Consider the following 27,767-nt stretch of genomic DNA (forward strand, 5'->3'; position numbering starts at 1 on the left):
AGCCATCTAGCATCTGCCTGTTCGAGGTGTCTAGTTTGTATAGTTTGGCTGGACTGCTGCAGTAGATCGACGACACCCACAGAGAGGCTCACAGAGGAGCTCATGAAGTTTAGGTAGCACAGAGTGAGTACGGGAACGTGTTGACTTACTGGATGAGGCACTCTGACAGTGCCACCATGGCACACAAGAAAGCGCCACGTCAGCGCCTCAGCTCTGCTGGCAACACCGTGCGAGGAAATGAATTTCAGTTGAGCAGAATCAAGCTCATGTCGCTCAGCTCGTTCACGCTACAAAACCACTCCAACTGAAAAACTGCTATAGTGGTACAGCAGGTCTATCCAGTCGTAAACTCACCTGAAGACTCCAAAACCTGTGCCGATTAACTGGCATGCCTCCAGGAGGGCTGGCATTTTACCATTACACAGTACGCCATTGCACACACAAGCGATCAGTGAAGATAAAAAACGTTTGTATGTATGTTAGGATATGCTATGTATATTGTGTTATGACACACACAAACTGAGACTGCATATCATCAAAATTTCAATGCGTTGTCCATGTACAATAGAATCCAGCATCTCACATTGTATTTCATTTTATTCTTTTATTTAATTCTAAACAGACCATGACCACAGTCAGTCACCTGAACATGCACAGTAAGTCTCAGCAATAACAGTGTTTGCTGCTACGTTATCATGTTTTTACTCTTTTATAAAGGTCTCTTACTTTGGATCGATAATGAGTGAATGAATGAAGTATGAATAACTGTAATATTCATGTAGCTGTGTTAGCATTTAAAATAATAATATTAATAAGAACTGTTATAGTAGGACACATGTTATAAATAAAATGTTTGAACAAATGAAACTTACACCCAGACCATGTGATCACTTGTCTTTATTCTGTAGAGTAAAACATCCACAGAGTCTCTTACAAAACTGTGTCAGCATGTAACTGCATTTATAGGCAAGTAATACTGCAAAGAAAAATATCATGTACAAAGAAAGAGAGAGAAAGGTGAAACCATGACTATCCTATAGTAACTGTACAGTTTTTACAAATATTACATTCATTACTCTCCTTTTTTCTGTCTTTACTCAGAACAGTGACCTGGTTTACCAACACCAACGCTGTCAACAAGGGGCATTTTGGCTCAAACAATTATTGGGCTTAGAAAAATTACTTCCACATCTGTTATTTTGTTTGCGTATGCGTGCATTGGAAAGGAATTAATTATTTTGTAAGCAAGCACAGCAGGGACATAAAGGTTGTTTGATGGACTAATTCAATAAATGTCTTGCGTGCTGGAATGTGAAATGGTGACAAATTCAAACTTTTATTCAAAAGTTTATTACCAATACGCAAAGTTTCCCAGTTGCTTTACTGTGGAAGGCATGAAGACTTGAAGAAGACTTTCAGTACATAAATGGTGTTGATGGTGGGCGCAGAGCTACATTTGTTTTATGGAGGAACAATTTAGTCTTGTAGTCATTACAAGAAGTCCAAGATATCCTGACTTTTAGTAACCATTGTACGAAACACAGAGTCTTACAGTTGTAAGATAGTGGTCTTAGCGACTTCCATGTGACTCTCCATGGTGTTCATGTGCAGAATGGGAGGCACTGTAACGCTACCTGAATAACACTTGCCGCCAAACTGTATGAACTCATCAAACCAGTATTACATAATGCTTTGCCAAAGACGCAACAAACAAAGCCTGGCTGTTCAACACATTGTAGCTTCAAACCACAGCAGAGATCCAGTCAGAACAGGATTTATTAACTTGGTTCACTCCCAGTGTAAACATGTGGTTAGTCTTGCTCAGTCTCTGATCCTTCAGAGATCCAAGCCTTCCTCTTCACAGGGACTGCGTCACTGATGTGTCTTCTGACCCCTTCTTCACTCCTGGGTCTGGTCTTGGTGTTGGATGCTAAGTTTCCTCCTCCGGTGCCACATGGAGCAACTCCACCTTGGGTCTGGAAGATCCTGTGAGCTGCATCAGCTGAATGCGAACTCCCAGAATGCCAAGCTCTTCTCCTGGGGAACCTGTAAATTCCGGGAGGGCCTGCAGGATACAAACCACAGATCCCAGATGCAAGCGTGGCTGCTTCAGAAGTATGGTTGTCACTAGATGCCTGAGAGTGGAGTGGAACTGATTCAGATTCAGAGTAGGTGCTACGTGTACGTGGAAAGGTGCAGATCGATGCGGTAGAGAAGTGAAGTGTCGAGGGAGTGAAAGAAAATGATGATGGAAGGGAGACTCGAGGCTTGGGGTAAAGAAGACCTGTTTTCCTGTGTCTAACATCTCCTGTGTCTCTTCCTTCTCCTTCCAGTTCCTTTGACTTTGTTGACTCTACAAATCTTTCTGCACCTTTGTCCTTGTTGCTGATCCACCTCTTCCTTCTTCTTGTCTGAGCCTCTTCCAGCTTCATTTCCAGGTTGTGAATGTCCTCAGTAAGCTGATTCACCTGATCAAAACGAGACAGCAGTGTACTGACACAGGGCAGAAGGCGCTCCATGTACGGCTGGGCGTCGAACCCAGGCTCAGACGCCGACGAGTCCTCAGACCTCGTAGAGAGAGCCGAGGACAGGGGGCGGGGGGATGAAAATGAGGAGGACAGGGAAGGAGAGCGGGAAGAGTGGAGTGTGGAAGACAGGGTCGAGAGACGAGATCGCTGTGAGGACCTGGAAGGAGGGATACCTTCAAACTTCACCCTGTGCCTGAACTAGAAAAGAAACAAATGTGTGGAATCACCGACATGTATTGACTGTGGAAGATTCTCATTTACTCTGCTCTTCCAATGAAATGCACCACGACTAATACACTACCTACCTCTTTAGCTTTGGTCAGTCCCATCCACAGCTTCAGTCTCTTGATGAAGAACTCCACCATCTCATAGTCTTGAGTTTCAATGGTTGGACGGTACAGGTCAGCCTGCTCTGCCCTTCAGGACACAGCAATAGTTAGCAATGTAGGATATTTAATGCAACATTTACCCTTCAAAACTTCTTGTTGGCATTCTGCTAACAAGCATTATTTCATAAGCAAAATTATGATCATGCATCTGATTTTCGCCATAATTTGGAATACATTCTGCAACACCTTGGCCTGTTCTACACTCAGCCTTCAAAATCTGGAGATCAGATAGCTGTGTGATGCTATGAATGGCACTGTCAGTCTGCCCACCGCTTTGGTCCACACTGAAATACCTCAACAACTATTTATTGGTTTTTCCATGAAATGTGGACAAATATTTATGGTGCCCAGAGGATGAACCTTAATGACCTCAACAATCCCCTGATATTTCATCTAGCACCAACGGCTCAAAATTTCACTCATCCAGTGAATGTCAACATCTTCTGGATGGATTTTGTACAGACATTCATGGCTCCAGAAGGGTGTAGTTGATTGACTTCAGCCTGCCGTCCCTCTGCTCTACAACTAGAAACTACTTTCAGTGATCCCCCGACATTTCTTTTAGCACCTCCATAAGGTTGACCTTTATGGTTTTTACTTGACAGAAGAAGAAAGCACTGCACTCTGTGTATCTATAAAGGACTCCTTGCCAAACAGCATCTCTCCTGTCTTGTTGACTACACAGTAAATAAAGTTTGCACTGCACTAGGACCCAAGACTATTTGGTCTTCCAGGATCACCATGTCAATTCTGAGATTGGGAAACTGACTTTAAAATGCTATGCACCACACAAACTGAACTTGCTTCAGAAACTCTCCAAACTAGACAAACAAATCTTTTTTAATCAATTGAAGTCTTTTTTGATAGACATGGAGGTTTGTGTTGTGTTAGGTGTTTTATTTGAATCATTGTTATCGCTCATGTTGTTGTCCTTGGCCTGCGAAACTTGTTGACGTATCTTTGGTGTACCTCTGTTGTTTTACATGTATTGCAATTAAGCTAAATTATTGTAATTTTCAGATTAATTATGTGTTATATGTGTTACAGTGGCCTTCCTTGTTTAACAAAAGGCAATATATAACAGAAATGTCTTTACAACTACTACAACTATTGGATGAACAACTTTGAAATTTGGTTCACACATTCACACCTCCCTCAGAAATGACTGAAATCACTTTGGAGACCCTGAAACATGTCAGGCAGTGCCAGGTCAAAATATTAATTTGTCCTATTTGTTTGTGGCCAAATACCTGCAAAACTAATGACCTTCTGTCAGCCTCAGCTTTGTGTTGAGTGCTAATTAGTAGATGTTAGCAAACTGATACGCTGAAGTAAGCTGGTGAACATAGTAGACATTATACCTACTAAACATCAGCAGACTAGCATTGTTTTTTTTATCAACATATCCACACTGCCTTACTACCAGTTACATTGTTTTCATACATTGTGTACCTGTATGCACGGATAAGAACAGCTCCACAGAGTCTGGCCAAGAGCCAAACACCTGCCCCCATCAGTAGTAGCCCATAGAGAGGGCCAAGGACTGGGTGGACCCTGCATAGTCTTTGGAGAGCCATCCGGCCACGCAGGATGGACAGCATGGAGACAACAGTCTGACATACTGTCAGGAAACCTTCCACTGAATGAGAGAAGAGCTTCAACAAAGACAGACAGAGGCGTATCAGAAACATTCCTTATAGATGAATATTAGATTCAGCTGAACTTTTCTTCTCCTACTGTGTTTCCGAGGTGAGCGCAGAGCAGCAGCAGCAACAGCAGTAGGACAGTCAGAGCCCACAGCTCCCTCCAGGCTCTCTGCAGCACTCTGCCTAACACCACCCACCTCTGCACAAACCTCAAGGTTCCCAGCAGCTGGAACACACAGCAATGGAAATAAATTGACATTCAGGAGAGTGGGGAGGCTGCTGTACAATGCTGAACGGGAGCTCACATTCACCTTGAGAACGAGTAGAGTGAGCAGGATGGCCGCACACTGAGAACACCTCTGTGACAGGAGGGCAGCACTGTGGAAGCTGATGAAGTTTTCTGGGTGGGACTGAAGCTAAACGGCACATGCATGTTATTGTAAGGTCATCAAAGCAACACATAGAATAGTCAGTTTTTACTGTAATAGTCAAATGTGGCTATTGCCATCTTATTCTTTCTAACTATAATTATAGAATATAGGGCGTGTATGTATGTCGGGGCTAAAGTAGCATCTGCCTCCAAATTTGCTGAACTGATCTGTAAGGACAAGGTGACAAGTGAAGCACTGACACTTTTTAGATGTAGGTTATCAAACCACCACTAGATCCAGAGGGGCCTTGATCAAACTGGGCTCAATAGGTTCACATATGAGAAGGGCCTGCTCAGTTGACACTCAATGGATCTTAATAGATTTGTGTCTTTGTTTCTTACCTTGGAAACACACGAGGTGGCCTGGGATAGGAAGCAGAGCTGCAGGATTGCTGTTGCCAGGGACAACAAGGCCAGGAGAAGCTGGAACCAGTGTCTGCATTGACGCAGATACGGGGCACGCTCAGTAGCCATGGACCACAGTTCTCCGAACAAGATGAGGAGAGCAGAGATGAGTAGAAGAGCCTGAGGTATAAAACAAGTGGAATCCATCGCTTTTAATCCTTTGCCTGAGAATATGCATCGCTTCTATTTTCTGTTCTGATTTATTTGAAAGGATTACAGCGTTTGTTACCGCAAGTGCCACCTGCAGGTCCAGTCCAGAGAAGGATGAAGGGATGAGGAGGGGAAGGATGGAGAGGAGGGGGGTGACTCTCTGTTTCCAAGCCCACTGTAGTTGTATGGACACACACACAAATAAGCCTGACTCTCTGTGGTGGTGTGTGAAGCTGATTGACAGAGTTTTAAACCTGGGATGAAAATAGGTTTAAAAAAAAAAACAAAGAAAGAGAAACAATCATATCAAAATCAATAATCATAAACCACTTGATATATTAAAAGTTTGCATCTTAATAAATGTCGGCTGGATATTGTAATGTCCAGAATTCAATATAATCCTCATGTGTCTCTGAAAGTGTAGATTTCATCATTGCAGTAGAGGGTAAGGTGATGCAAGAAAAAAATATGAAAATCTGATGCATGCTCCATGTGTTCCCAGAGGAAAAAAGGTGCATTGTTTTGCTTTTTGGAAAGTTTAATTGGCGTGGCATGCCTCATTATTTTCAAAAGAGTAATTCGATCTTTTCTCGCTCCCAGAGGAATGAACAATTGAAGAATGAAGGTATTAAATAAAAATGCAAGCTCAGCATGTCCTGGACATGCAGTCACCTGGCTGCAACAAATCCACTCACTGTTTCTGACTCCAGTCTGCCATGTGCAGGTCAGCTAGGAGATGGTGCGTTGTTACACTGCTGTCTCCCAGGAAAGCAGTCTCCAGAGGACTGAGAGTATGTGTGTGCTGCAGCTGTGGCAATCCAACAAGGCGCAGCGTCGGGTTTTCATGGAGGTGTGGCACCAAGGCATGGATAATCCACTGCTCTGCATCTGACCAGCTGGATGAAGACAGGACTGACTTCAGCTTGGGGTCGTGTGTGTGTCTATGTGTGCGTGCAAGTGAAAATGCAGGTTTATACACACACGTGATGCACAAGAGGAGGACAGAGCAGTTTCAAGCTTTTTTTTCTCTCGAGAGGGACTTTCTTTTGTCTTGATAATTAGACTTTATACATGTTTTCATTTTTGGAAATTAGACTTTAAAAAGTATTCTGGGTCATGAACCAAATGTGTCACCATGGCAGAATTAAGGCTTCACCAAATCACACTCATGCACACTCATGCTCAATTTTGTCTTTTTCCATGCTGATGCCTTGACACGATTAGTTTTCTGATGGCACCAGGTTGAAAATAAGTTGACTGCGTGATGAACGGGGCGACATCATGCATCTCAAAGAATTCGTTTTTTAGCTAGTAGGAGTATGCAGGGTTTGAACATTTCTGACGATGATGATATCAAAGACACAGTGGTTAACAGCAATGCATGCCACCACCCACACTACCCCCACCCTTTCACAGATCTGACAATATAATCATTGGTGTACTGCTCTTACATGTTAAAGATATCAGAGGCTCTCATATTCACAGAACTCAGCTATGTGTGGAGCTGATTCACGGCGGGTTGATGAAAAATCTAAAAGTGCAACGACGTCTACGCTCAAGGTTTTCTCCCTAGACCATACAGTGTGTGTCTGCAATAGGTATGGTGCAGTGTTTGAGAGATGAAGCTGAGTGTGTCCTTACTCTCTGAGTGTGGAGAGGTTCCGGACACCCAAGGGTGCTGTGTGAAGATGGCGTCTGACAGCAGAGTGCAGCAGCCTGCCCTGCCTCTGCTCTACGCTGTCCTGGTAGTTCACCATCAGCACCAGCAACAGGAATAACAGCTGGCACACACAGTGCTGCAGAAGGATACAGAAGATCATTTACAAAAAAAAAAGAGAGAGAGAGAGAGAGAGAGAGAGAGAACTTCTCAAGACAAATGGCCACTAAATGTTAAAGTTTGGTTTTATTCTTACCCTCATTAGTGATCGCAGAGCTCGGACTTTGCGGGCCTCCTCTTTAGCCTGCAGCAGCCCATAGCCACATGGCGGCCGAACCTTCCCGCCATGCTCTCCAAATGCCCTCACCACAGTGGTCTCCTGAGCCAGCTGGTCCTCCACCTCTGGATCCACAGGCCTCCACAGTGCTGCGCAGATCAACGTCTGCACACACACCTGAGCGAGGGAGATGGAGATGCAAATCAACAGATTATCCCCCAAAGATCTAAGACGCGAGTTAATTAGATGACACGTTTGAACTCACCTTGAGAGGTTCGAGCAGCAGAGCTGAGGTGAGGAAGGCAGAGAGAGCCGATACCAGCCACATGAGGACAGCTGTTCTGGACAAGAAGCTGCCGTAGAGTCCCACCACAGCCAGGCAGGCTCCCAGCAGCGCAGCCACCAGGGGGTACATCACACACACTGCCCAGGGAGGGAGCAGCCAGCTGGGCTGGCCTCGAGCAACGCCTAGGATCCAGAAACAGACCTCTCAAACACTAATCACACCAGATCACCACGTGTTTACTGCATGTTTTTATCCCACAGTCTACCACAGTGAATCCCAACCATAACTGTACCCCAACTTTATTGTCAGTAGATATGGAGAGATTGTGGAGCAGCTCAACAGTAACATGTAAAAAATAATAAATTCAGATTTGAATTTTAACAAATCCATCCACATATTGAGTCAGTTGTACCTTTTTGCAATAAAGTGAATAAAAACGGGTTGAAAAATGGTTAAAATACAAGTAAGGGGTAAACTACGGAGAGGCTTAGCTAAAAGTAATAGATAAACAGTCGACACAGATAGCTAGAAGTATGGAATAGATGCTGAAATAAAGAGCTAACAAAGATAAATGGTCGAAACTTCCATCTCCTGCCGCTCACCGTCACTAAAGTAGCAGTAATACGAATGCAAACTTGACACTGACAGTTCAATTGTATCAATACATTATTGTACTTTTATATAATTAATAGTCTTAAATAAGATCCAGTTTACAGTTCCATTGAACATAATTGGAAAATGCCAGGTTTGATAGATGCAGGGGTAGTTCATGCAACAGGGCCATGAGGGTACATCTGACAGGAACTGGTCCAGTACCTATGCGGGTGGCGGAGGAGGAGCGTGTGGAGTCTGGAGAAGGGCTCGGCAGGAAGGTGCTTGCCACGGAGTCTACAGACAGCACGGAGGGACACTTGTAGAGTTCGGCCCCATACAGGGAGGGGCAGGCGGCTGAAATGTGGACCTCTGCACCACAGAGGGACTTATCTTCACTCTGCGCTGACCAGCTGCTGCAGGAGGTGCTCCGCCTGAAAAGCACAAAATCACAACGACACATTCAAAGCAACACAGACATGCGTGACGTTTGCACGACGCACAGAAGCGATCCTTACGTGTTTGAGAGTGAGGATGTGGTTCGAGGGGAATCCCGGCCGCTGTCTGAGTTGTTGTTAGTTATGTCTGCTCTGTCCTCTGCTGCAGCAGCTATAGACATCAGCAGATCCTCCTCTGGTAACGAGTACAAAAATACACAATCAGACTAGCACAAACACTAAGACTCACTTTCTCTTAGACTGTTATCAGATATAAGCAGTGTGGAATTTTGTTTTCTGCAGTAAAGTGCTGTAACTTTCTTTTAAGGCATTATACTTTCCATAAATATTTCCAGAACAATTGTCAACCTTCAGAGAAGAGGTGGGAAACATTTAGATTTTTGCCATACGATACTCACTCAATACTCACTGATCACTGAGACAGACATTTCAGATGAACGTCATTTATAAACCCTGACTTACTTTCAGTGAATATTTGAATTTCTGAGTTGTTTCAAGAGTTTCTCACCAGACAGAGTCAGAAGTGTTGTAAGATTGTAGTTATGAGCTAAGTCGGTGTTCATGGCGGAGCCCTTTTGGTTTAGTGTAGCATGGGACTGGTGGAAGCTGGAAATGTCTTTTGAGAGTGGATATGTGGAAAGTGGAGAGAGAAGAGCACTGGGTGAGGCATCGGAGGAAGGTGAGGCCAGGCGGAGCTGCATCAGGGCCTTTTTTCTCCTCAGCTGGCGTATCGGGCCAAGAGCAGGTGAAGCCTCGCAGACGCTGGGGGCTGGGGTCATCTTGATGAGGCATGGGCCGACTGGTAGATTGAGGAGGCTGTCGCAGGAAGGCCATGTGCTTATGCCCTCCTCTTGACACGCTCCATCTGTCTGGGGAGCCAAGCCTGACGCAGCCCAAAAATCCAGAATGCTGGAGTCAAACGCTTTGCTCTCCAGCAACTAGAGACCACAAGAACACTTGATGAGACAGGGGGAGATGAGTAATTATTCATGTGTGTTCGTGTGTGTGTGTGTGTGTCTCACAGATGAAGGACTCTCCCTGTCTGTGCCGGAGGAGTCTGGCAGAGACAGGAAGGAAGGGCCGGAGAGATCCGATTGGCCGAGGTAGACGTCCATTTCCACAGAGTGACATATGGGGGAAGGAGGAACTGACATGTCCACGGCCACCTGCGTTACACACACATAAACGTGAGGGCAGGCTTCTTCCAGCAGTCAAATCTTCCATGAAAGTAAAGCAGCTTTAATCTGCTGGAATTTACCCGACTGTGAGCTTTTCTAAACAGGAAGCAGAGGAAACACTGGAGGGGAAACACCAGCACAGCAACAGCCATCCCCACGGCAACCGTCTCCACGTTAACCAGCAGCTGAGCTGACACCGGCCCACTTGTGGCAAAGGGACACAAGTCAGTGTCATCCTGTCAACTCTGCAGAATCTACTGACAGACTGGTGTGTATCAGGAAAATACTAATACTGACTGAAAAAATGCCATAATGCCATAATCCCTTTAAATGAGCCACACATGCTGCTATTTTTATTGATAATGCAATATTGTATTACCTGAGCCAGTGATTATTCAGTTTTAAATAGAGTACTATAGTAATTAGATTGTAATTACTAGATTTAATAATTAGATTACATTACTTGAATTTATTAGAGTGTCATTTAAGAATTACTACATTATCTGATGGTTGTCATTCACTCATTCCCTGCCATGAAATTGGGTTCATATTGCAGCCTATGATCCATCATACCTGTGCCCCTCGGTGCCAACAGCCCCGTACCACAGAGCGCCCAGCGCCAGGAAGAGGTGGAGCACGAGGGCACTGCACGTAACCCTCTGAGCCCTGCTGGAAAGGCTGTGGGCAGGGCGTTCCCACAGCGAAAGCCACAGGTGGTGCTCAACCATCCCAAACATGAGCTGGGAGACGAAGACGCGTCGAAACCGAGAGAGCTCCTCGGGACCTGGGGAGGATAGATTGAAAGATGTCGCGATCACATAAAGGTCTGTGTTGTTGTGCTCGTGTGGGACTGTGATGGATCAGTGAGTGATGGTTTGGATGATGACACAAACATTGTTTTGTGCTGGTTCAAAGCAACATGGATGAGCTTACATGAGGCGAGAACTTCCTTCTCCACTGTGCCGTTCCTCGGATTCTCCACAGAGAGCCAGTCGTCCAGCAGGAAGAAGAACATGTGGTCTGTCTGAGGGTCCCAGACCACCACATGCTGCATGTACCAAGACGGGTCCAGACCTATATTTCCATACATGATATTCAGACTACTTAAAGTATGCATAGCCACACAAACTGTTTGCATGTAAATACACACACACAAACTTGGCAGCTTTAAAAGGAGGATAATTTTGCAGTTTCCTTCTACCTGTGTTATCGTGCCAGATGCGAATTTTCCAAACTTCTCCCAGGTTGTCATCTGTCTCCACGTGAAACTGGTCCAGGCTGCCACGCTGAAAGGCTCCATCCCTCTGCAGATGGCGAGACCCACTCTTGGTCACACCGTACAGACTGATGCCAACATGTGCTGTGGTGCCTGACGGGTCATACCCCAACATTAATCATTTCCATCACTACCAGTTCGAGGTTTTGTAAATTCAGACATGATAATGCTCTTATTACTTATATTATCGTCTTCACTTTTCATTTCTACATCGTATTGACTTGTCCTCGACTGACCTGCTCCTCGCCTCCAGCCAGTCTTGACCAGCACTCTGTAATGGTACAGCCCAGGTCGGCCACACAGAGGGATCTGGCTCAGTCTCAAGCTGTCCAAGTGGTCCAGTTTATGGGCAATGAGCCCCACCAGCAGGTGAATAAGAACCAGGACAGCACATGCAATCGGCACCACCATGTTACGTACAGGACCGCCTGACTACACAGATAACACATGGTTGGAGGGAGGAGGGGAAAAGCTTGTTGATGACTATCCTCTTTTGCATCCTGACATTGCTTTTGAGGAATGGATAAGCTGTATTTCCTGTCAAAATATTCAAAAAGAATGTATATGAATATATGCATCCTCACATACCGGTGGCAGCAGAACAACGGCCCCAGGATGAACAAACAAACTGGCCCCAAACATGGTGAGGTGCTGGGTGAGACAGTGTGCTGCATGGAGTGTGCTGCCCTCCAGTGGCTGCAGACCCTGACTGCTCCAGCGCCTCTCCTTCACACTGTAGTACTGGCACAGAGAGCTGAACACACACACTGACACACGAACAGGACCGCCGTCGACCAGAGACGAGGTCAGGCTGACAGACAGAGGCTTTTCTGTCCCGTTCAAACTGTCATGGAAAAATATTCAGTCTTTAAGGTGGCAAAGTAAGCAATCAAGTGGAGCACTGAATTCCAGAAAAGAGCAGAGACTCACAGTGGAGACAAAAAGATGGATTCCTCTGTGGAGGCGGTCGGAGCAGAGAGAGTCAGAGCCCACTCTCTCACCAGGGAATCCTGGGATGCATTAGTCTCTGGCACTGTGGAGCTCACTTCTATCTTGACATGTCCCAGGCTCACTGGCGTAGCTCCTAGATATGCATAATGCAGTTTGAAAACAGCTTTTTGAATTTATAATTGATGCAAAAACTCACAGATATACAGTAAGATTAATTAATAATTATGTAGGCACTGGATGATCGACCATAGAGATAGTTCACTCTCGTAATTTAGCAAATGACTTTATACATGCTGACATGTCATGTGTACACCAGAACTTCCCAGAACTGTCACAGCCACTGTGATCATTCATGAAAATGGATCCATACTTTAATGTAAAGTCTGGCGGTCGTAACCTTCTTCAAGATGGAATTAAGGGTAGGGCAGCCCCCTAAGAATTTTTAAACTGTATTCTTATTAGATATATTTTTTCTCAATGAATAAACATTTAAAACCATTATGCGCCTGACTTTTGCTGCCCTCTGGTGGTGGTAAAATTTCACTGTGATCAGCTTTTTTTCTCCAAGCTAAAACTGAATGCAGCTCTAATCGATATAACAATGGGACTACGTGAACAGGGTCACATAGCAACAGCTACAGAGAATTATCACCTAGCTCCCTTTGCTTTTAGTGAGTTTCAGCTCTTTGTTTTGCTGGTTGATGCACAACTTTACTCTTTTGCTTCACTCTCACAGCATCATTTCTGGCTGCAGCAGCAAAAAACCCACTGTACACGACGCCAAGCAGCAGACAGACACAGTTAGCAACTAGGTGGTGAACAGAGTGGAGCATTTAGCAGCTAGAGACTGATTTTTTTTTTTCTCAGAAGTTGGTGGAGCCCAAAAACAGAGTTTACATGAAGAGTTAATATTGGACTTTCACACACTCACCAGGTAACCAGAACTCCAAATGAATGATGATGTAGCTCCAAAGCTTCATCCAAAAGTTTTTTGCTGACAAGTTTTTGCTTTTAAAGGTGACAACATCACAATGTTGTGTTCACAACTTGTTGCCCCATAGTGGCCAAATCAGTTATTGAAGGTTTAATCCATTTAAATACCTTGAAAGGTGCTAAAACCTTAGAGTGGCTATAAACATTGACATCACATTGACAAAGCAGCATTAATTGATTTTTTGGCTACTTGGCAGCAGTGGAACAAGTTGGAAACAAGGCTGATGGGGGTTATGGAGCCATAAAACATAAAATTGTGGGCCACTGCAGCTTTCAAGACGCTCTGTATAGAGTTTGAACTTTTTAGACTTTGCTGAATTCGAGTAACAACATCAAGACAGAAGAGCAGACAGCAATTTTCAATTTTCTACAAAGCAAACTAAAACTTAGAGTTATTTGAAAGATGATATTATCACCAAGGTGAGGGCTACACATACTTTTTTAAGGGCTTTAAATAGATAAGGTCTGGCTTTATAGCCATCAGAAGCAGGTACAGTAAATAGGCGCATAGCAAGAAAAAAAAAGCCATTAAAGCCATGGTCATTAGCAGCATACCAAAGAGAAAAATCTGCAAAAAAATAAAAAATAAAAAACAGAATAGGTCAAGAGAAAGATAAATATCTACTGTACCTGGGTCCAGGCTGAAGTTGAAGGAGATATATAAACCTGCGTTTTCATCAAGTCCATCCACCGCTTTGACTGTGAGGTTCAACCTTCCTTCAGAGGGCAGAGGTACAGTGAGACAAGTCTCATTCCCAGCCTCACCTCCCCTCCCATCTCCACCCCCATCTCCCTGTCCCACAGGGTACTTGTTTGGCAGGGTGACCTGGATGGCCTGTTCAGGGTCCAGATCACGGATTTGTATGGGTTTGCCCTGAGGTGTGGTGAGCTCCATGGCAACCAGGCTGGTGGAAATTGGAGGGTCGGCTGCAGTCAGCAAAGGGTTGGATCCCAATTCTGCATCCACACCAAACAGCACCTGCACCACCTCAGACTTCTGACTCTTCAGGTGAGCAGTGAGGGAGGTGGGGATATGAAAATGACATGGACGGGAACTCCTCCACTCATCAGTTGAGGATGACTGAGACGGGATGAACCGGTTTTGGTATGACCAGTTGGATCGGTTAGTGCAGAGGAGGTCCGAGGGGTCTCCACAGAAGCCCACTGTATCGATATAAGGGGTGGAGAATGAAAGCGGTGCCTCACCATGAACATGTGAATGCATCAAAGTGCGCATCAGGGCCCCTGCGTGACCCAGTGCTGACAGGGCGACTGTGGAAGCTGACTGCAGAGCGCTCGAGAAGGCTGGGTGAGAGCCGGGAGCACCGGACGACTCAGACACAGCAGCCAGGGCGTTGCCTGGAAACACACAGAACACAAAACATTGACCCGTTCTGTACGGTTCACGCTCAGTGCAGGACTGTTTCGTGCAGGACACGGGGGCGGAACAGCACCTATGATGTTAAGGATGTTCATTCCTGTTTCAGCCGCAGACAAAACACCAGGACCCAGCTGTTCCTCCATTACATGGATCATCTTCCCCACAGCTTCCAGAACCCTCTTCTGGCAGTTTCCACACACCAATTCACTTGGAACAGCCTCAGGAAGAGAGAAATTAAGATTAATAAAGAGTTTTTCAGAATAAATGGCTGATAGGTGTGAGATGAAGCAAACAAGGAGAAAAACTAGGCGAATACTTACAGTAGATTGTAATAATGCTGAGCTGATCTGATCAACATCCAGCAAGGAGGACACGCGGAGAGAGGCAAGGGCTTGAGTCACATTTTCACGGATCTCACTTCTGTCCATGAGCTCCCTGGCGGTCTGTCCAGTCTCCATCTGTGCACAGAAGGGTGAAAATCATTAGTCCATTCTGAGCAAATGCAAACTTATTGAGATTCTTCCTCCACTATGCTCATAATCTTCAGTGATAGTTAGTTAATCACAAGCAGTTTAAAGAAAATGAGATATGATGCTAACACAGTACCTGATTAAGCTGGCTGGTGAGAGCAATGGAATAAGGGATGATCTCTTGAGGGTTGCCATGTTGGACCAAAGCCCACAGCTCTGTCTGGCTCTTGTTTCTGAGCCACTGACTGGCAACTTCTTCCCTCACAGGATTATGAACTGTTAACATTCTGGAGGAACAGGAAATGTACTGAGAGTTCACAAAAACCTGACATAAAGCATTTTTATAATAACATCAATAATTATAGTAATAATCATAACCTTTGTATAGCACCATAAAAACAGGGATATAAAATGTATGGAAAATGAGATGGAAAAATAAGGTTCAGACACACAAACACATAAAACCAGGGATAAATAGATCATCCCTCCAATAAGCTGCAGAATAAAGCCCAACATAATATGGAAAATAAAACCCACTGAACAATAATAATGATAATAAAACAAGGTTAAAAAAAAGATTGATGATTAATGTGTTCCTAGGTGGCACTCAGAGGCAAATATTTCACAAACTATTCACATTTTAGCGACAGAGTTCATTTTAAAAGGTGAAAATACCTGCTGCCTCCCACAGATCCTCAAATCGTAAAATACAACATTTTAGAAGAAGTACGTCAGTGCATATGTACGAGGCGTAAACAAGAGCTTCAGGCCTGTGCCAGTGAAATCACAGCCAGTTGAAGGCTAAAATAAAGAGATTTGTTTTGAGCTTTCTTTTCAGAAGAGACAAACAAAACAGAATTATGATGCATTTTTTTGGCCTGGCTGCATCAAATCCTGGTAGCAATACCTGTTCAGAGCAATGACCTTTGCCCCCAGATGGTCTTCTACCAGCAGTGTAACTTTGATAACGGACATGCTTCTTTCTTTGCCAAAACTGCCCATTGGAACCAGGCTGCCAAATGTTGAACGAGTACCCCTAGGGAGAGAAATTAAGACATAAAGTACATAATAATAATAATAATAATAATAATAAAAAAACCTTGACAGGATTTGACAGGAAGCAAATTCAAACTTTATTTCTGAATAAGTTTTTAACACTGAGGTCAGGATCACACTTCCTTATGCATGTATGTTGATTGTATTCACCTGTACAGAGTGAGCAGGGGGCACACCATACTAACAGGCTGGCACGGCGCAACCTGTAAGGTGTAGATGAGCTGAGAGGCCCTGCTTTCATCGTCTCGCCACCCTGCCAAAACAGAACTGATGTTTGTCAAAAGCTTGCAGGATGACTCCTTTTCTCTACTGAAATTGCACTTTAACTCATACCACAATGTTACCTGAGCAGTTGTAGGTGACCACTGTCTCGAGCAGATGTATATCTGACTCTGGACTGAGATCACACAGGCCTCCGTGTGGCAGATTGTTAGGTAACATCGTCAGGCTGGCGCTGCCCCACCTCCCTTGATCAGGCTGGGATACATTGAGAGTGAAGGTATAACTCTGCCCTGGCTGCAGGACACCTGAACGCACCTCCAAGGTAGGAGAGTGTCTCCCTGCAGAGGTGGCGACCTCGTTGAGGTCAAGGGCGATGCCAGCCTGGTCCTCAGCACTCCATTTGTACTGCGAGAAGACACTTATGTGAATCATAATGACACTGAATGTTTTATTGCCTGTATATATTTATAAGATTTCTTTGCTGCAATATAACTAACAATAACAAAACATTTTTTTGTTAATTTATTTATCTAATTAGGCATTGCCAAGAGTGAATACAGATTAAACTGTGCAATCACAAATTAATCCTCTACGCAGATGGACACCAAAATTAAAAACATAGTTATTTTTAAAAATATATTTTCATGTCAAAGTTTTTTGAGAAATGGTTTGTTTAATGCTATGATTTTTCCCTTTATTTTCCATTTGCATTTTCTTCATGAAACCACCATTTAGCAGAATTGTTCAGAGAAAATGATGAAATTTGGTCTCATGTAAAAAAGTTAGTAGCGGGGTCATCACCTGAGCCTGGCCGTCACACTGTCCACATCGTCCTGAGAGGACGATGGAGGCGGTGTAACTAGTGTGCTGGGGGGAGGACGGGACAGAGCAGGACACACATTCCACAATCACAGGAAGCACAGGAGCTTCGCACACAGTCACCTAAGCATGAGAGACAGAGGCATGTGTGACCAGCGTCTCCACCAAATTCCTTAGTGTGCACGAAGTAAATTCTTCCACAACTGCCAAAGTCTCCAAAGCTATTTGTTTGCAAGCAGTATTTAGCATAAATCCATACAGCTTTTCTCAACTTAACTGCTGGTACAGGAAAAAGACAGCGAAAATCAATTTAAAGCCATCCGAAGCGTGCTTGTGTGTGAGAATGGAGTGAGATAATGTGTATAGCTCACCGTCTGGTTGACGGAGGCAGGTCTCCTCCCTGCCTTGTGTACAGTTAGAGTGAAAACGTAGACTGTGCCTGGGAGCAGCTGTGTGCTCAGCACAGTCATTCTGCTGCTGTTACTCGCAGCGGGCTGCTTTACAAAATGAGACTCTGTGGAGTTCTGAAAATACAAACACCCAGGTGTTAATCACATCGACATAGAGCTCAAGTAGGGAGATGACTGTGCATCAGTGAATCTACGCTTCTGCTGCTTTCGAATTTTGTGGTCATTTCTTATCTTATTCTTCTTATCTTATACTGTCCTTATTAAACCCGTAATAACAACGATTAATACCTTTTTCATAACAAAGGTTGTGTCAACATCGAGAGGCGATTACCAGTGTCACGAAGGTCCAGTCATATTGAAGTGTATCGTCCACTCCTTGCTCAACGTCAGGGTCGTGGGAATCCGATCCGTCCAGAACGAGGTCACTCAGGCAGTGCCACAGTCTGTGTGAGCCTCCCTTAATGACAGCTACCAGTGGAGAGTGGGCCACTGTGATGGTGGTTCTTTGTTGAACAAGTAGAGGAGTTTCCTGCAGTAAAACCGTGAATACAAGGCAATACTGTCCAATGTCGAGGGTATGCTTTGGGAGTAAGAGAATAGGTAAAGCGGTATCTATCTGACCTCTAAGAATAACCTTGTTCCAAGAGAGTTTTGAATTGGCATTGGTACAATCAGAATCTTTGAGTATCTCCCATTGATACGTGGTTTTGTAAGAAGAGCAGTTAATATCAACGATTGCTTCAAAAAAACTTGGTCTAGACCTGAAGATGGTAGAGTGGCTCTGGACAAGAGAGGCTCGAGGCCTGGAACACTGGGCCTCCTCCACCTCCATGTGTAGCTGTGTGGACACATGGCTGACATTGTTGACAACTTTGAGCGTGACGCTGTATTTTCCAGGAATATAATAAGTATGATTGACTGTGAATAAGTCTGTCGCCAATACTTCAGTGGAGTCTCCAAAGTCCCAGAGGTATGTGAGGTGGCTCCCTCCATTTACTTTTGCAGAAAGTGTCACAGCATGTCCAACAAATATTCTGTCTGAATGAGAGACTAGCTTGACCTTCTCAACAGGCCACTGAACTGTAGCGGTATCATTTACCGTCTTGGAGCAGACACCATTAGTGGCTAGCACGCTAACAGACAATGAACCGCTCTCTGGTGGAGTAAAGATCACTTCTTGTCCCGTGAGCCATGTCGGCTCAAACCCCACCAAGTGGAACATCCAGGTGTAGTTGACTGGAAGTCTGCTCTGTGTTTCTGCCTTGAAATGGATTCCTTTGAGAGCCTCAAGAGCGCCAGAACAACAGTTAACAAGTCGCAAAGCGCGGATATTCTCAGTGACCAGAAAGCTAGAAGAAACCTCGGCACTACTGACCTGGTTCCAAGCTGTCACTGTGACTAGATATGTCCCTGCTGGAAAGCTTGATGTGGTGAACCGTCCTTCGGGAACGCCCTGACTTTGAATCCAGTCTTTGTTTTTAAATGTTATAACAAAGCTTCCATTGCTTCCACTGGAGATTGTTGGAATAAAAGTAACTCGTTCCTCTGTGCAGAAAGAAGACTTAGAAATGTTCAGCATTAGATCTTTGATCGCGTCCTGGACTGTAACACTGTGTGAAACTATCTGCCAACTTATCTGATTAGAGACATTCAAAGACACCTGATAGATACCTGCACGTGGAAAAGAGTAGATAACGGTCTGCTTGGTTGCATTAAAAAGCATGGTTGTGGCACCTCCAATTTTCCAGTTCCAGTGCAGATCGCTACCCCTCCAAATAAGGCCATGGAGTGGAACGGCAGCACTTGTGGTGATATAGAATGGATGTGTCTTTCCTTCAATTTCAATGTCCACCCCTTGGACCTCCTCCTGAACGTTAAACTCTTTGGTGACATTGCTGTGGCTGAGGACATTCTGAACTGAAACTTTGACAAGACAATGACCCACACTTGTAAAAGTGTGGAGTAGAAAGGGAGTGTTTGTCTGTAGGGGTGACAGATCCGATTTCACGTACCAAAGGTACTGTAGGTCTGAGCCGGCAATCACAGACACAGAGATATTCACTACTTTTCCTAGTGCCACAGTGTTTGATTGTGTTGTAATATGCGCACTTGTTACACGCTGTACTGCAACTAAAGAAACAATGCTGGTGGTCTCACCCAACTTGTTAAAAGCTCTCAGATGAACTGAAATCCCACCGGGAGTTTCAGCCAACATGTGAAAAATATCTCCATCATCAGTAATTTGTCGGTTTACTCCGCTCTGTGTAGCAAGCCAGTGATAAGTGACATTGGAGCCTTTAGTGATAGAAGCAGCGAACAGCAGTTCCTCTTGGGTTGATACGTATTTCATGCTTGTCAGGCTCTGACATTCAATGTGAAGACCCTCTATTCTTTCAAAGGCCTCAATTAAAATAGCTGCCTCCTTTATACTCACAGAGTTATTTGCTATAACCCTTACTTGATACACTCCTGCTTCCCGGAAAGTAAATTTAAACTGATAAGCCCCCTGTTGAGTTGAGGTCATACCATCCACAGCCCAATAGTAGTTGGTGCCACTGATAGCACTGCTAATTGCTGAGATAAGAGTTTCTTCTCCTACTACAGCATAAGGCTGGTTGGTGTGAAGTGAAAGGTCTGAAATAGGAAGTAAAACTTTTACTCTAAGAGTCACAGAATCACGGCTAACAGCATTAAAAGCTGTGGCGGTGACTGTGAATTGTCCCGTCAAGGTAAAGATATGTGACACGTTTTGTTTCTGCTCCACTGGAGAGCTATCACCAAAGTCCCACAGCACTGACACATTGCTGCCAGTACAACTGGCAACCCAAAATGATGCTAATGTATTGACTGTCAGAGTATCATTTTGACTGTCGTGCTCCACAGATAGCCCACTCACAGGGTTTTGAATGGTGATGCTAGCATTAGCTGTTTGGTTGTTGACCTTGTTACTTGCCGTCACTGATACCTCTTCAACACCTTCATCTTTAAAGACGAAACAATTTTGAGTGTTTTCTGTCCTGGCAATGAGACTAGAGGGGCTGCTAAACCACTTCAATTGATAACCTGTCATCTGTTCAGGGAAAACTAACACCCTGAAGCACACCTCTTCTCCGACTGCCACTACTTCCTGTGATGACTGCAAGGTCACGTTGGTTATTGCCATTTCGACACAGATACTTGTATTAAATGATACAGATGAAGCGGAACTAAACACAGTCAGACTAATATGAAAAATCCCTTGGCTTAGAAATGTGTGCGTGGTTGTGGACTGTCCCTTCACTACAGTCAGTGGTGATCCATCTCCAAACAACCAATGGAAAGTCAGATTGGATATGTTTCCGTTCAACAGAGCGATAAGCTGTATGTCTCTGCCACTCATGACACATTCTGTGGGAAGAACTCCACTAACAGCCAATCTATAGACCTCTACACTGACTGACCGATGAGCTTGGCTGACAGAATTGGAGACAGTTACATCTACTGTATAGATCCCTGGTGACTTATAGATGTGGGAGATTGAACCATCTGTAAGGTTTCCCTGCAGGGACCCATCGCCAAAGTCAAAATTCCACATGAGACTCGTTCCAGTGGCCACCGAAGCTCTGAAATCTGTAGCAGAGCTTAGCTCACTGGGTCCGCTGTAGCTGACTGTTAATCCAGAGATTTTCTCCATGACTTCCACCATGAGCCAGGTGGTCTGGACTGTCAGAGTGTTGTTGGCACACACTGTGATGTTATAAATCCCTGCGGATTCAAAAGTGTGGCTGACTTTAGGGTGGATAACTTGGACAGCTTTGGAGCCGTCGCCAAAGTCCCATGTGAAGACAACAGCGTAGGTGGAGGGCTCTGCAGACACGTCCAGAAGGAGGGTCTGTTTGACAAGGGGCACGGGGAGGGAAGTGGAAATGAGGAGGCGATTTAATTGAGGACGGACGCTTATCTTCACGGCTGCGTCAGTGTTGTCATATGGATTGGAGACTTGGACATGAAGGGTGTAGTCGTCTGCATAAAACAAACAGGCAGGAACAAGGATTTTACCTTCATGGACTCAATAGTAAGTACAAAGCACAGTTTCTACTAATGTCAGTCTTTTAGGGAATCTAAACTTCATTATTCTTAATAGTTTATTTACTTGGGATGGAATAGGTATAGTTCACCGAGTCCTGGACATACACTTGCTTCTCTCCTCTCTCAATAAGCTCCTTCACGGTCTGACATGGAGCAGACTGGGTGTGGATCACCTTGCTACCACCATTCCCAAAATCCCACCTACAAGACAGACACCACATGGAAATTTAGAATAACTAAAACTTCACAAGTACATTTCAAGTTGCGGTCTTTGTTGCAATGTCCCAGTGGTTTTATCTGAGGATTTTTGACGTCTTACGTCTTACCTGAAGGTGACTGGCAGGGAGATGTCTACTTTGACCCGGAGGGTGTAGAGGTGTGTAGCATCCACAGCTACAACCTTCTTGACTAACAGAAACTGTGGTTCTAGCAGTGGGGCCATTTCATCAGCGGTCAGGAGGATTTGCTGGCTCTGGGAGCTCACAGGATTGGAAGCTGTCACCTAGCAGAAAGACAGGAAGTTACTTTTCCCCTTTCTTACTGTTTATGGGGTTCCTGAAAAAGACAGTGCTCTAAATGCAACTTAGAAACACATTATCATCAAAGATAAGTATCTGAGCAAATGTAACATCACAGAGACTAATGAAGTATCTCACCATGAGCTTATACTCAGCAGGCTTCTTGAACACTACACTGTAAGTTTCATGGGCAAGCCTCTCCTGGTTGTCGATCACCCATTTGAATTTTACTGAGGAGCCACTCTCCACTTTGGCAAGAAATGACTACAATGTAGAAAACATCAAAAAGACACCAATGTCAGGGAAAATATAACCAAATCATTTTTTGTTTTCCATCTTATCATTCCTTTGACAGAATGTTAAAAAAAGAGTCAACAGCCACGCTGCAGCTTTCAGGCTGCAAATTTATGATGATAAAATGCTCATAATAACAAAAAAACTGTACCAAGTTTTGTACCAAATCCATGGAGAAGACGTGGATATATGGCACGTAATCAGTGATAAATTTGGTGGCCATAGGTCTAAAAAGGGGTTTCCAATCACCTCTATGGGCCATGAATGTCAAAAAGCTAAATTGACGACTGAGATACAGTATTTCAGTCTGGACCAAAGTGGTGGACTGGCCGGCCACTGTTGCCATCTCTAGAGCCACGCTGCAAACACGGTCACCAAAAATATTGGGTCAAATATGCAGAAAGTGAGTGTTCTGAATTCATTTTTGCATTCTCACCTGTGGAGTATCTATGAGCATCCTCAGGCATCCATGTGGTACAACACTAAGCCCTGTCACTGCTTCATAGCCACAAACCCTCAGATTCACACTCTGCGAGCTGACTGCATCCATCACACTGATGTTGAGCATTTTAACTCCCACTGAAGGCAAGACCAGAGTCACAGAGGAGAACCACTCATCATGGGACTGTCTCTTACAGCCAGGCCAAGACTGAGCCATCTCTTCAGGGCAAGAAGGAAGGAAGGGGACCCCTGTCTGAAGAACTGGGGCTGACCACGAGCTCTTAGCTTTCTGTCCAGACAGGACCTTGACAATAATGAGTGTTGGGACGTTGATTTGGACATGAATCTGGTTCTTTTCGTCAGGTACAGGGTGGATGACATGAAGGGCAAATTTAGATCTCAGACTTGGAGTTGGACCAGTTGTCAGGGCCCAGATATCTGTCGCTGTGGTTGTCTCTCTTTGGGTGAAGCCGAAGTTATCATCATGCTCTGTACCTCTGTGAAGATTGTCTACGTACAGCATCCTCAGATCGCACACCACCCCATCCACCCACTGGCCTCCTTGGGGAAGAGAGGTGAGGCCTCCCTCCCACCAGCCTCCCCACTCCTTCCCCCGAAGGGACATGTAACTCTGACGCCAAGGGGAGTTTAGAGAAGCTACACCGTTCAAGCAATGTAGGAATGTTCCAGAGTCACGAGTGTGTTGTAAGGCTACGATATCATCAGGGTACACCATGATCGCTCGGTCTGGAAGAAGCAGCTGTGACAGAAAAAACAGGAAAATTAGTCAGGAATCCATTTGAATATATTTTGCATTCAAACATCATAGGCCCTTAACAGCTGCAGGAAACATCAATAAAGTGAAAGAAAAGTTAACTCACACTTATAGTTTTTAGTTCACGGCTAGGGTTTATTCTCAGAGGCATGTCTGCCACCAAGTGGTAGAAGGGTGGTATTGCAGGGTATCTGGGCGGTAAAGCAAAGCCGCGCCCCCCTGCCGCAGAGTCATATGTGCTACAGGGGCTAGTAGTGCGCACACAGGCCTCCATCAGGTGGCACCAGTACTGGCCCATGCTGCAGCCCCCTGTGGTGTTACACAGCGGTACTGCTGAGCAGCAGCTGAATGGATTAAGGAGAGAGCTGCAGCCTGAGGAGCAAAGAGGAGATTACCACCTACAGTATGGAACAAACAGGAGCTCTCAGGAAACCTACATGGTAACTACTGCACTGTACCTGGAGGCACCAGGTGGTGGTTGGGGTTGCAGTAGGGTCGGAGGATCTGGACACGGGCCAGAGAGGACTTTGGGCTGGGTTGGACCACCAGCTCCACTGACACCAACTGACCTGCATGACTGAACCACAGGCCTGGGAACAGCTGCATCTGTGGGTAACAAAGGAGCACAAGAAGATAAAGCAACAACACAAACTCTGAAATTCAGACAAGTGCTCAAGTACAGGGGGATTACACAGTGATGATGTCAGCTGTCCTTTAGTGGTGTCCAAACGTCTTTGTTCAACATTCCTCTACAGCCCTGGTATAAGATCAAGCACCCTTTCATCAACACCAACCATTAAATGATAAATGTGATTTTAAATGCATTATAATTAATACTAATACACAAAACTGGATATTGCTACAATATTTTTTTCCTACAATCGAACTGTCAAGATTTAAATTAGTTGGATTAAAGCTGAAGGTCTCTGATTTCTAATCTTTGTAGTTCTGACCCTTTATAGTAAAGCAATGCCAGCCTGTAAGCCCTCATTAGAAGCTTAATAGGTCAATCAGCTGTGAGAAATTCAACCAACCACTTGGGTCGAGAACCTCTGTTTTCGACTGACACGTTACCGACCTCCACCGTGAGCTGTCCGATGTCTGGGACGTAGGGAAAGGGCTGTATCTGGGTATGAGCATATATGCCGGTCATGAGAACCAATCCAGTCAGGTAACTGTCCACAGACGACAAAGACTCTGCATGAAAAGGGATGAACAAAAATCCCGTCATGGCACTTTCAAGACACATTTTTAATGTTGTTAACTATACATGAGGATACAACAAAACCGTCACAGTGTTGGTGAACTTTTGAGGAGTGTTTAATATAAACGTGTGGCTCTGGCGTTCTCCAGTGAGTCTTACCCCTTATTTCTTTTTCACAGAGGAAGAGGTACTGTTCAGCACATTGAGCCTTCCTCCACCGTCCGAGTGTCCCCAAGGCCATCAGAGTACACACCCCCTGACTCTCGATGCCTCCGTCCCACCATGCAGGACTCACTGGCTCCACAACCCCAACCTGCTCGGACCCTTCTCCCCCCGAGGCCCTCAGCCATACCCACACAGTGTTTTTTCTAAACCAACACAAAAAGCAGTGTCAGTAGATGTAAGCATCAGTGAAACATGAAATGAGGTATTTTTAAAGACTGCAGTTTGCAACACTCACACTGGAAAGGAGTAGTGGATGAAGTTTTGCAGCTCCAGGCTGTCAGCAGATGCCAGATCTCCTCCCTCCGTCTCTCTGCATGAATCCTGTGCCTCACGCCATGAAGATGTCATCTCAGAGAGCCAATAGCATCGCCAGCTGCCCAGGTGGATCCGACCACCTTTGGGGCAAGGAATATCCTCTGGAAAGCACAAAACAAACCCCACTGAACTGGAAGCATGCAATTTCTCGATGACGGACAGGTGTCAAAGAGTCATATCTGCTAGATATATGTGTGAATAAAATCAGCTTCAGTCTTTTTAGCATGTTGTGAGCATGGGAGGGGAGTAATTTCTTCAAGATCTGTATTGTTTTTGTGTGAACCATTTATTTCAATAGCCAAGACATGTTCAGGATGCCAATTTGTACAATTAATGAAATCATTTGAGAGGATAAGTCATATGACGAGAGGAGCAGGTTGAGCTCGTTCTCAATGAGTCTAACAGGAAGTCCCAACAGATGTTACACGACAGATGTTTCACATCTGGCATATATTCTCTGTCTCTATTTTCACTCTCGCATTTCACCTGCAGTCTTTCACTTTGATATCGTTGTCTGATAATTATTGTGACTTATCCTGTTGCTCTAATCTGGAAACCTGAGCTGAGCATATCAGTGCAGACACCTGGCCTTGACCAAAACCACAGACTTATGAAGTGAGTAGTGCTTTCTATGTAAAATGTCCCCTGTGACACAGTAGTTTAGAAATCATTTAAATTTTAGATTTAGAGGACGTTGGAAGGAGCCTGCAGCAAAAAGGTTATCAGCTCTAGTGTAAGTATTCAAATTTTTAAAAGTAAATACCTCAAAGTCAGGTAATCTTAGGTCTAAAACTTAAATATACTTTCCACCACTCGTTACTAGTGAACTAAGACTGAGATAAAAGCTTTATTAATGTAGGAAGCACTGTTTTAAATAATGTACAGCATGAGTGGCTGTTTTGATGCCCAACCAGGGGGTGAGGGTCCCCCAAGGTGCCCCAAGATAAATCTCAGGATCTCTCAGTTAAGTGTTGATTGTTAAAAATAAATGAAAGTTAACATTAATTGAAAAATACATTAAACATAAGGTCAAGACCACAGCAACCACATTAGGACGGATTTCAGTCATGACTGACTTCACATCCCAGTCAGGGGGTGAGCTCAGCCAGCTAGTACAACTGGAAATGAACTGCCTCAATAGACAAATCGGTTTCCATTACAGGGCAAAACGATGACTTAAAGCATCCACCCAAACTGAAGTAACCGGCTCCAGTGTTGCTGCAGTGAACTCTGAACCTCACCTCTCTGAAGGTCTTGTCTTAATTCAATGCGAAATGAAGCTTCTCACCTCCAGCTGCAGCGATCAAAACCACACAAAGAATCCACAGTCTCTGCTCCTGTGAGGCAAGTGGACCTGTCATCTTGTAGCATGCATCATATCCTCCTGAAGGAAAAATACTCTAATCACCACAGGAGCGCTGTTGAAATCAGTGAGCTCCCATCAGTGCGACAGCTCCCCCTCATCCTCAGTCTTCTTGTTGAAAAGTTTGCCTTAAACCCAGATCTGCGCCTTTACTCCCCCTCCCCTCGCCTCGCAGGCACACACATGAGTTATGGCGGCGTCGATGGTTTAAAGGCCTCTTCTTCACCCTCTCTGAACGCCTGGGTGACTTCTACTTTGTCTCTCAGCAACAGCTATAGAAGCAGAGTGGACAGAGGAGGCCAGCGCGGCTCATTACCATGTTGTAAAACCCCTGGCACTCAATAGAGACGGTCAGACTCACTCAGGCAGGATGCAGCTAAGGGTCCTGACAGAAATGAGCCTCAGAGACCCAAGAGTCATTGTAGTGTCTTAGTTGTTTGGCAACAAATTGTTGCGTTTTATGTGTTTAAGGAATTTAGAGGGATTGGTAGCTTTTGCTCGGCTTTCTTTTTCTTTTTAGGAAAGTAGGAAGATGCTGCATTGTGCCCACAGCCTGTTGTCCGACCTCGCTGGTCACTGACCAAACAATGGCTCTGTGACGCACATGCAGAAGAAACAGAGTTTTAAAAGAAAGGATGCCATCTGGGTTGCCGGGAGAGGGGGCAGATAAAGCAGAGGGCAGTGATAAGCGACTATGGCTGAGAATTGTTAGTCCATCGCCATGGAGACGATTGTGTTTCTCTTTGGGAGACAGAACTTTTCCCCTCAGCAGATTCAGCAGGAGGGAGCTGGATTGGTGGCATCGAATAAACTGCCAGTTCCAACAGTGATAGCATTCAGCACAGTTACTCCAGGACTGTACTGAAATTTAACTTTGAAGTAGTCTGCTTGCACTTTTCAGTGTTTCCATTTCATGCTGCATCACATGTCCACTACACTATATTTAAGGAAAATGCCCTTATTACTTTTTTTATTACTACTTTACAGCAGG

The 27,767-nt window shown here is 44.7% G+C and overlaps 1 protein-coding gene across 1 annotated transcript; it reads right to left on the reverse strand.

The window, feature by feature from the left end:
- Window positions 1–1,709: 1,709 nt before the first annotated feature.
- On the reverse strand, window positions 1,710–26,774 carry pkd1b (polycystic kidney disease 1b). Its single transcript, XM_041963081.1, has 41 exons — window positions 26,702–26,774; window positions 25,334–25,514; window positions 25,033–25,241; window positions 24,748–24,866; window positions 24,128–24,275; window positions 23,776–24,041; window positions 22,890–23,654; window positions 22,298–22,423; window positions 21,968–22,113; window positions 21,706–21,842; window positions 17,905–21,575; window positions 17,146–17,286; window positions 16,467–16,749; window positions 16,273–16,375; window positions 15,974–16,102; window positions 15,203–15,353; window positions 14,917–15,054; window positions 14,670–14,814; window positions 13,846–14,574; window positions 12,202–12,355; window positions 11,860–12,025; window positions 11,508–11,703; window positions 11,197–11,364; window positions 10,929–11,069; window positions 10,569–10,779; window positions 10,076–10,199; window positions 9,840–9,983; window positions 9,326–9,755; window positions 8,878–8,992; window positions 8,585–8,793; window positions 7,748–7,950; window positions 7,462–7,659; window positions 7,190–7,344; window positions 6,244–6,444; window positions 5,628–5,802; window positions 5,336–5,518; window positions 5,270–5,282; window positions 4,655–4,807; window positions 4,370–4,556; window positions 2,834–2,945; window positions 1,710–2,726 (listed from the first exon to the last, which is right to left on the reverse strand). The coding sequence occupies exons 1-41, from the start codon at window positions 26,772–26,774 to the stop codon at window positions 1,812–1,814; spliced, it is 12,213 nt and encodes a 4,070-aa protein (XP_041819015.1). The 3' UTR covers window positions 1,710–1,811.
- Between the last annotated feature and the right edge of the window lie 993 nt (window positions 26,775–27,767).

The sequence above is a fragment of the Chelmon rostratus genome, chromosome 21 (genome assembly GCF_017976325.1).
Source record: "Chelmon rostratus isolate fCheRos1 chromosome 21, fCheRos1.pri, whole genome shotgun sequence".
Taxonomy (NCBI): domain Eukaryota; kingdom Metazoa; phylum Chordata; class Actinopteri; order Chaetodontiformes; family Chaetodontidae; genus Chelmon; species Chelmon rostratus.

Coding starts and splice junctions, on each gene's coding strand:
- pkd1b (XM_041963081.1), bottom strand. CDS start 26,774: ATGACAGGTCCACTTGCCTCACAGGAGCAGAGACTGTGGATTCTTTGT. Junction 4,557..4,654: donor GCGCTCACCTCGGAAACACA/GTAGGAGAAGAA, acceptor TCTCTCATTCAG/TGGAAGGTTTCCTGACAGTA. Junction 2,946..4,369: donor GTTCTTATCCGTGCATACAG/GTACACAATGTA, acceptor TGTGTCCTGAAG/GGCAGAGCAGGCTGACCTGT.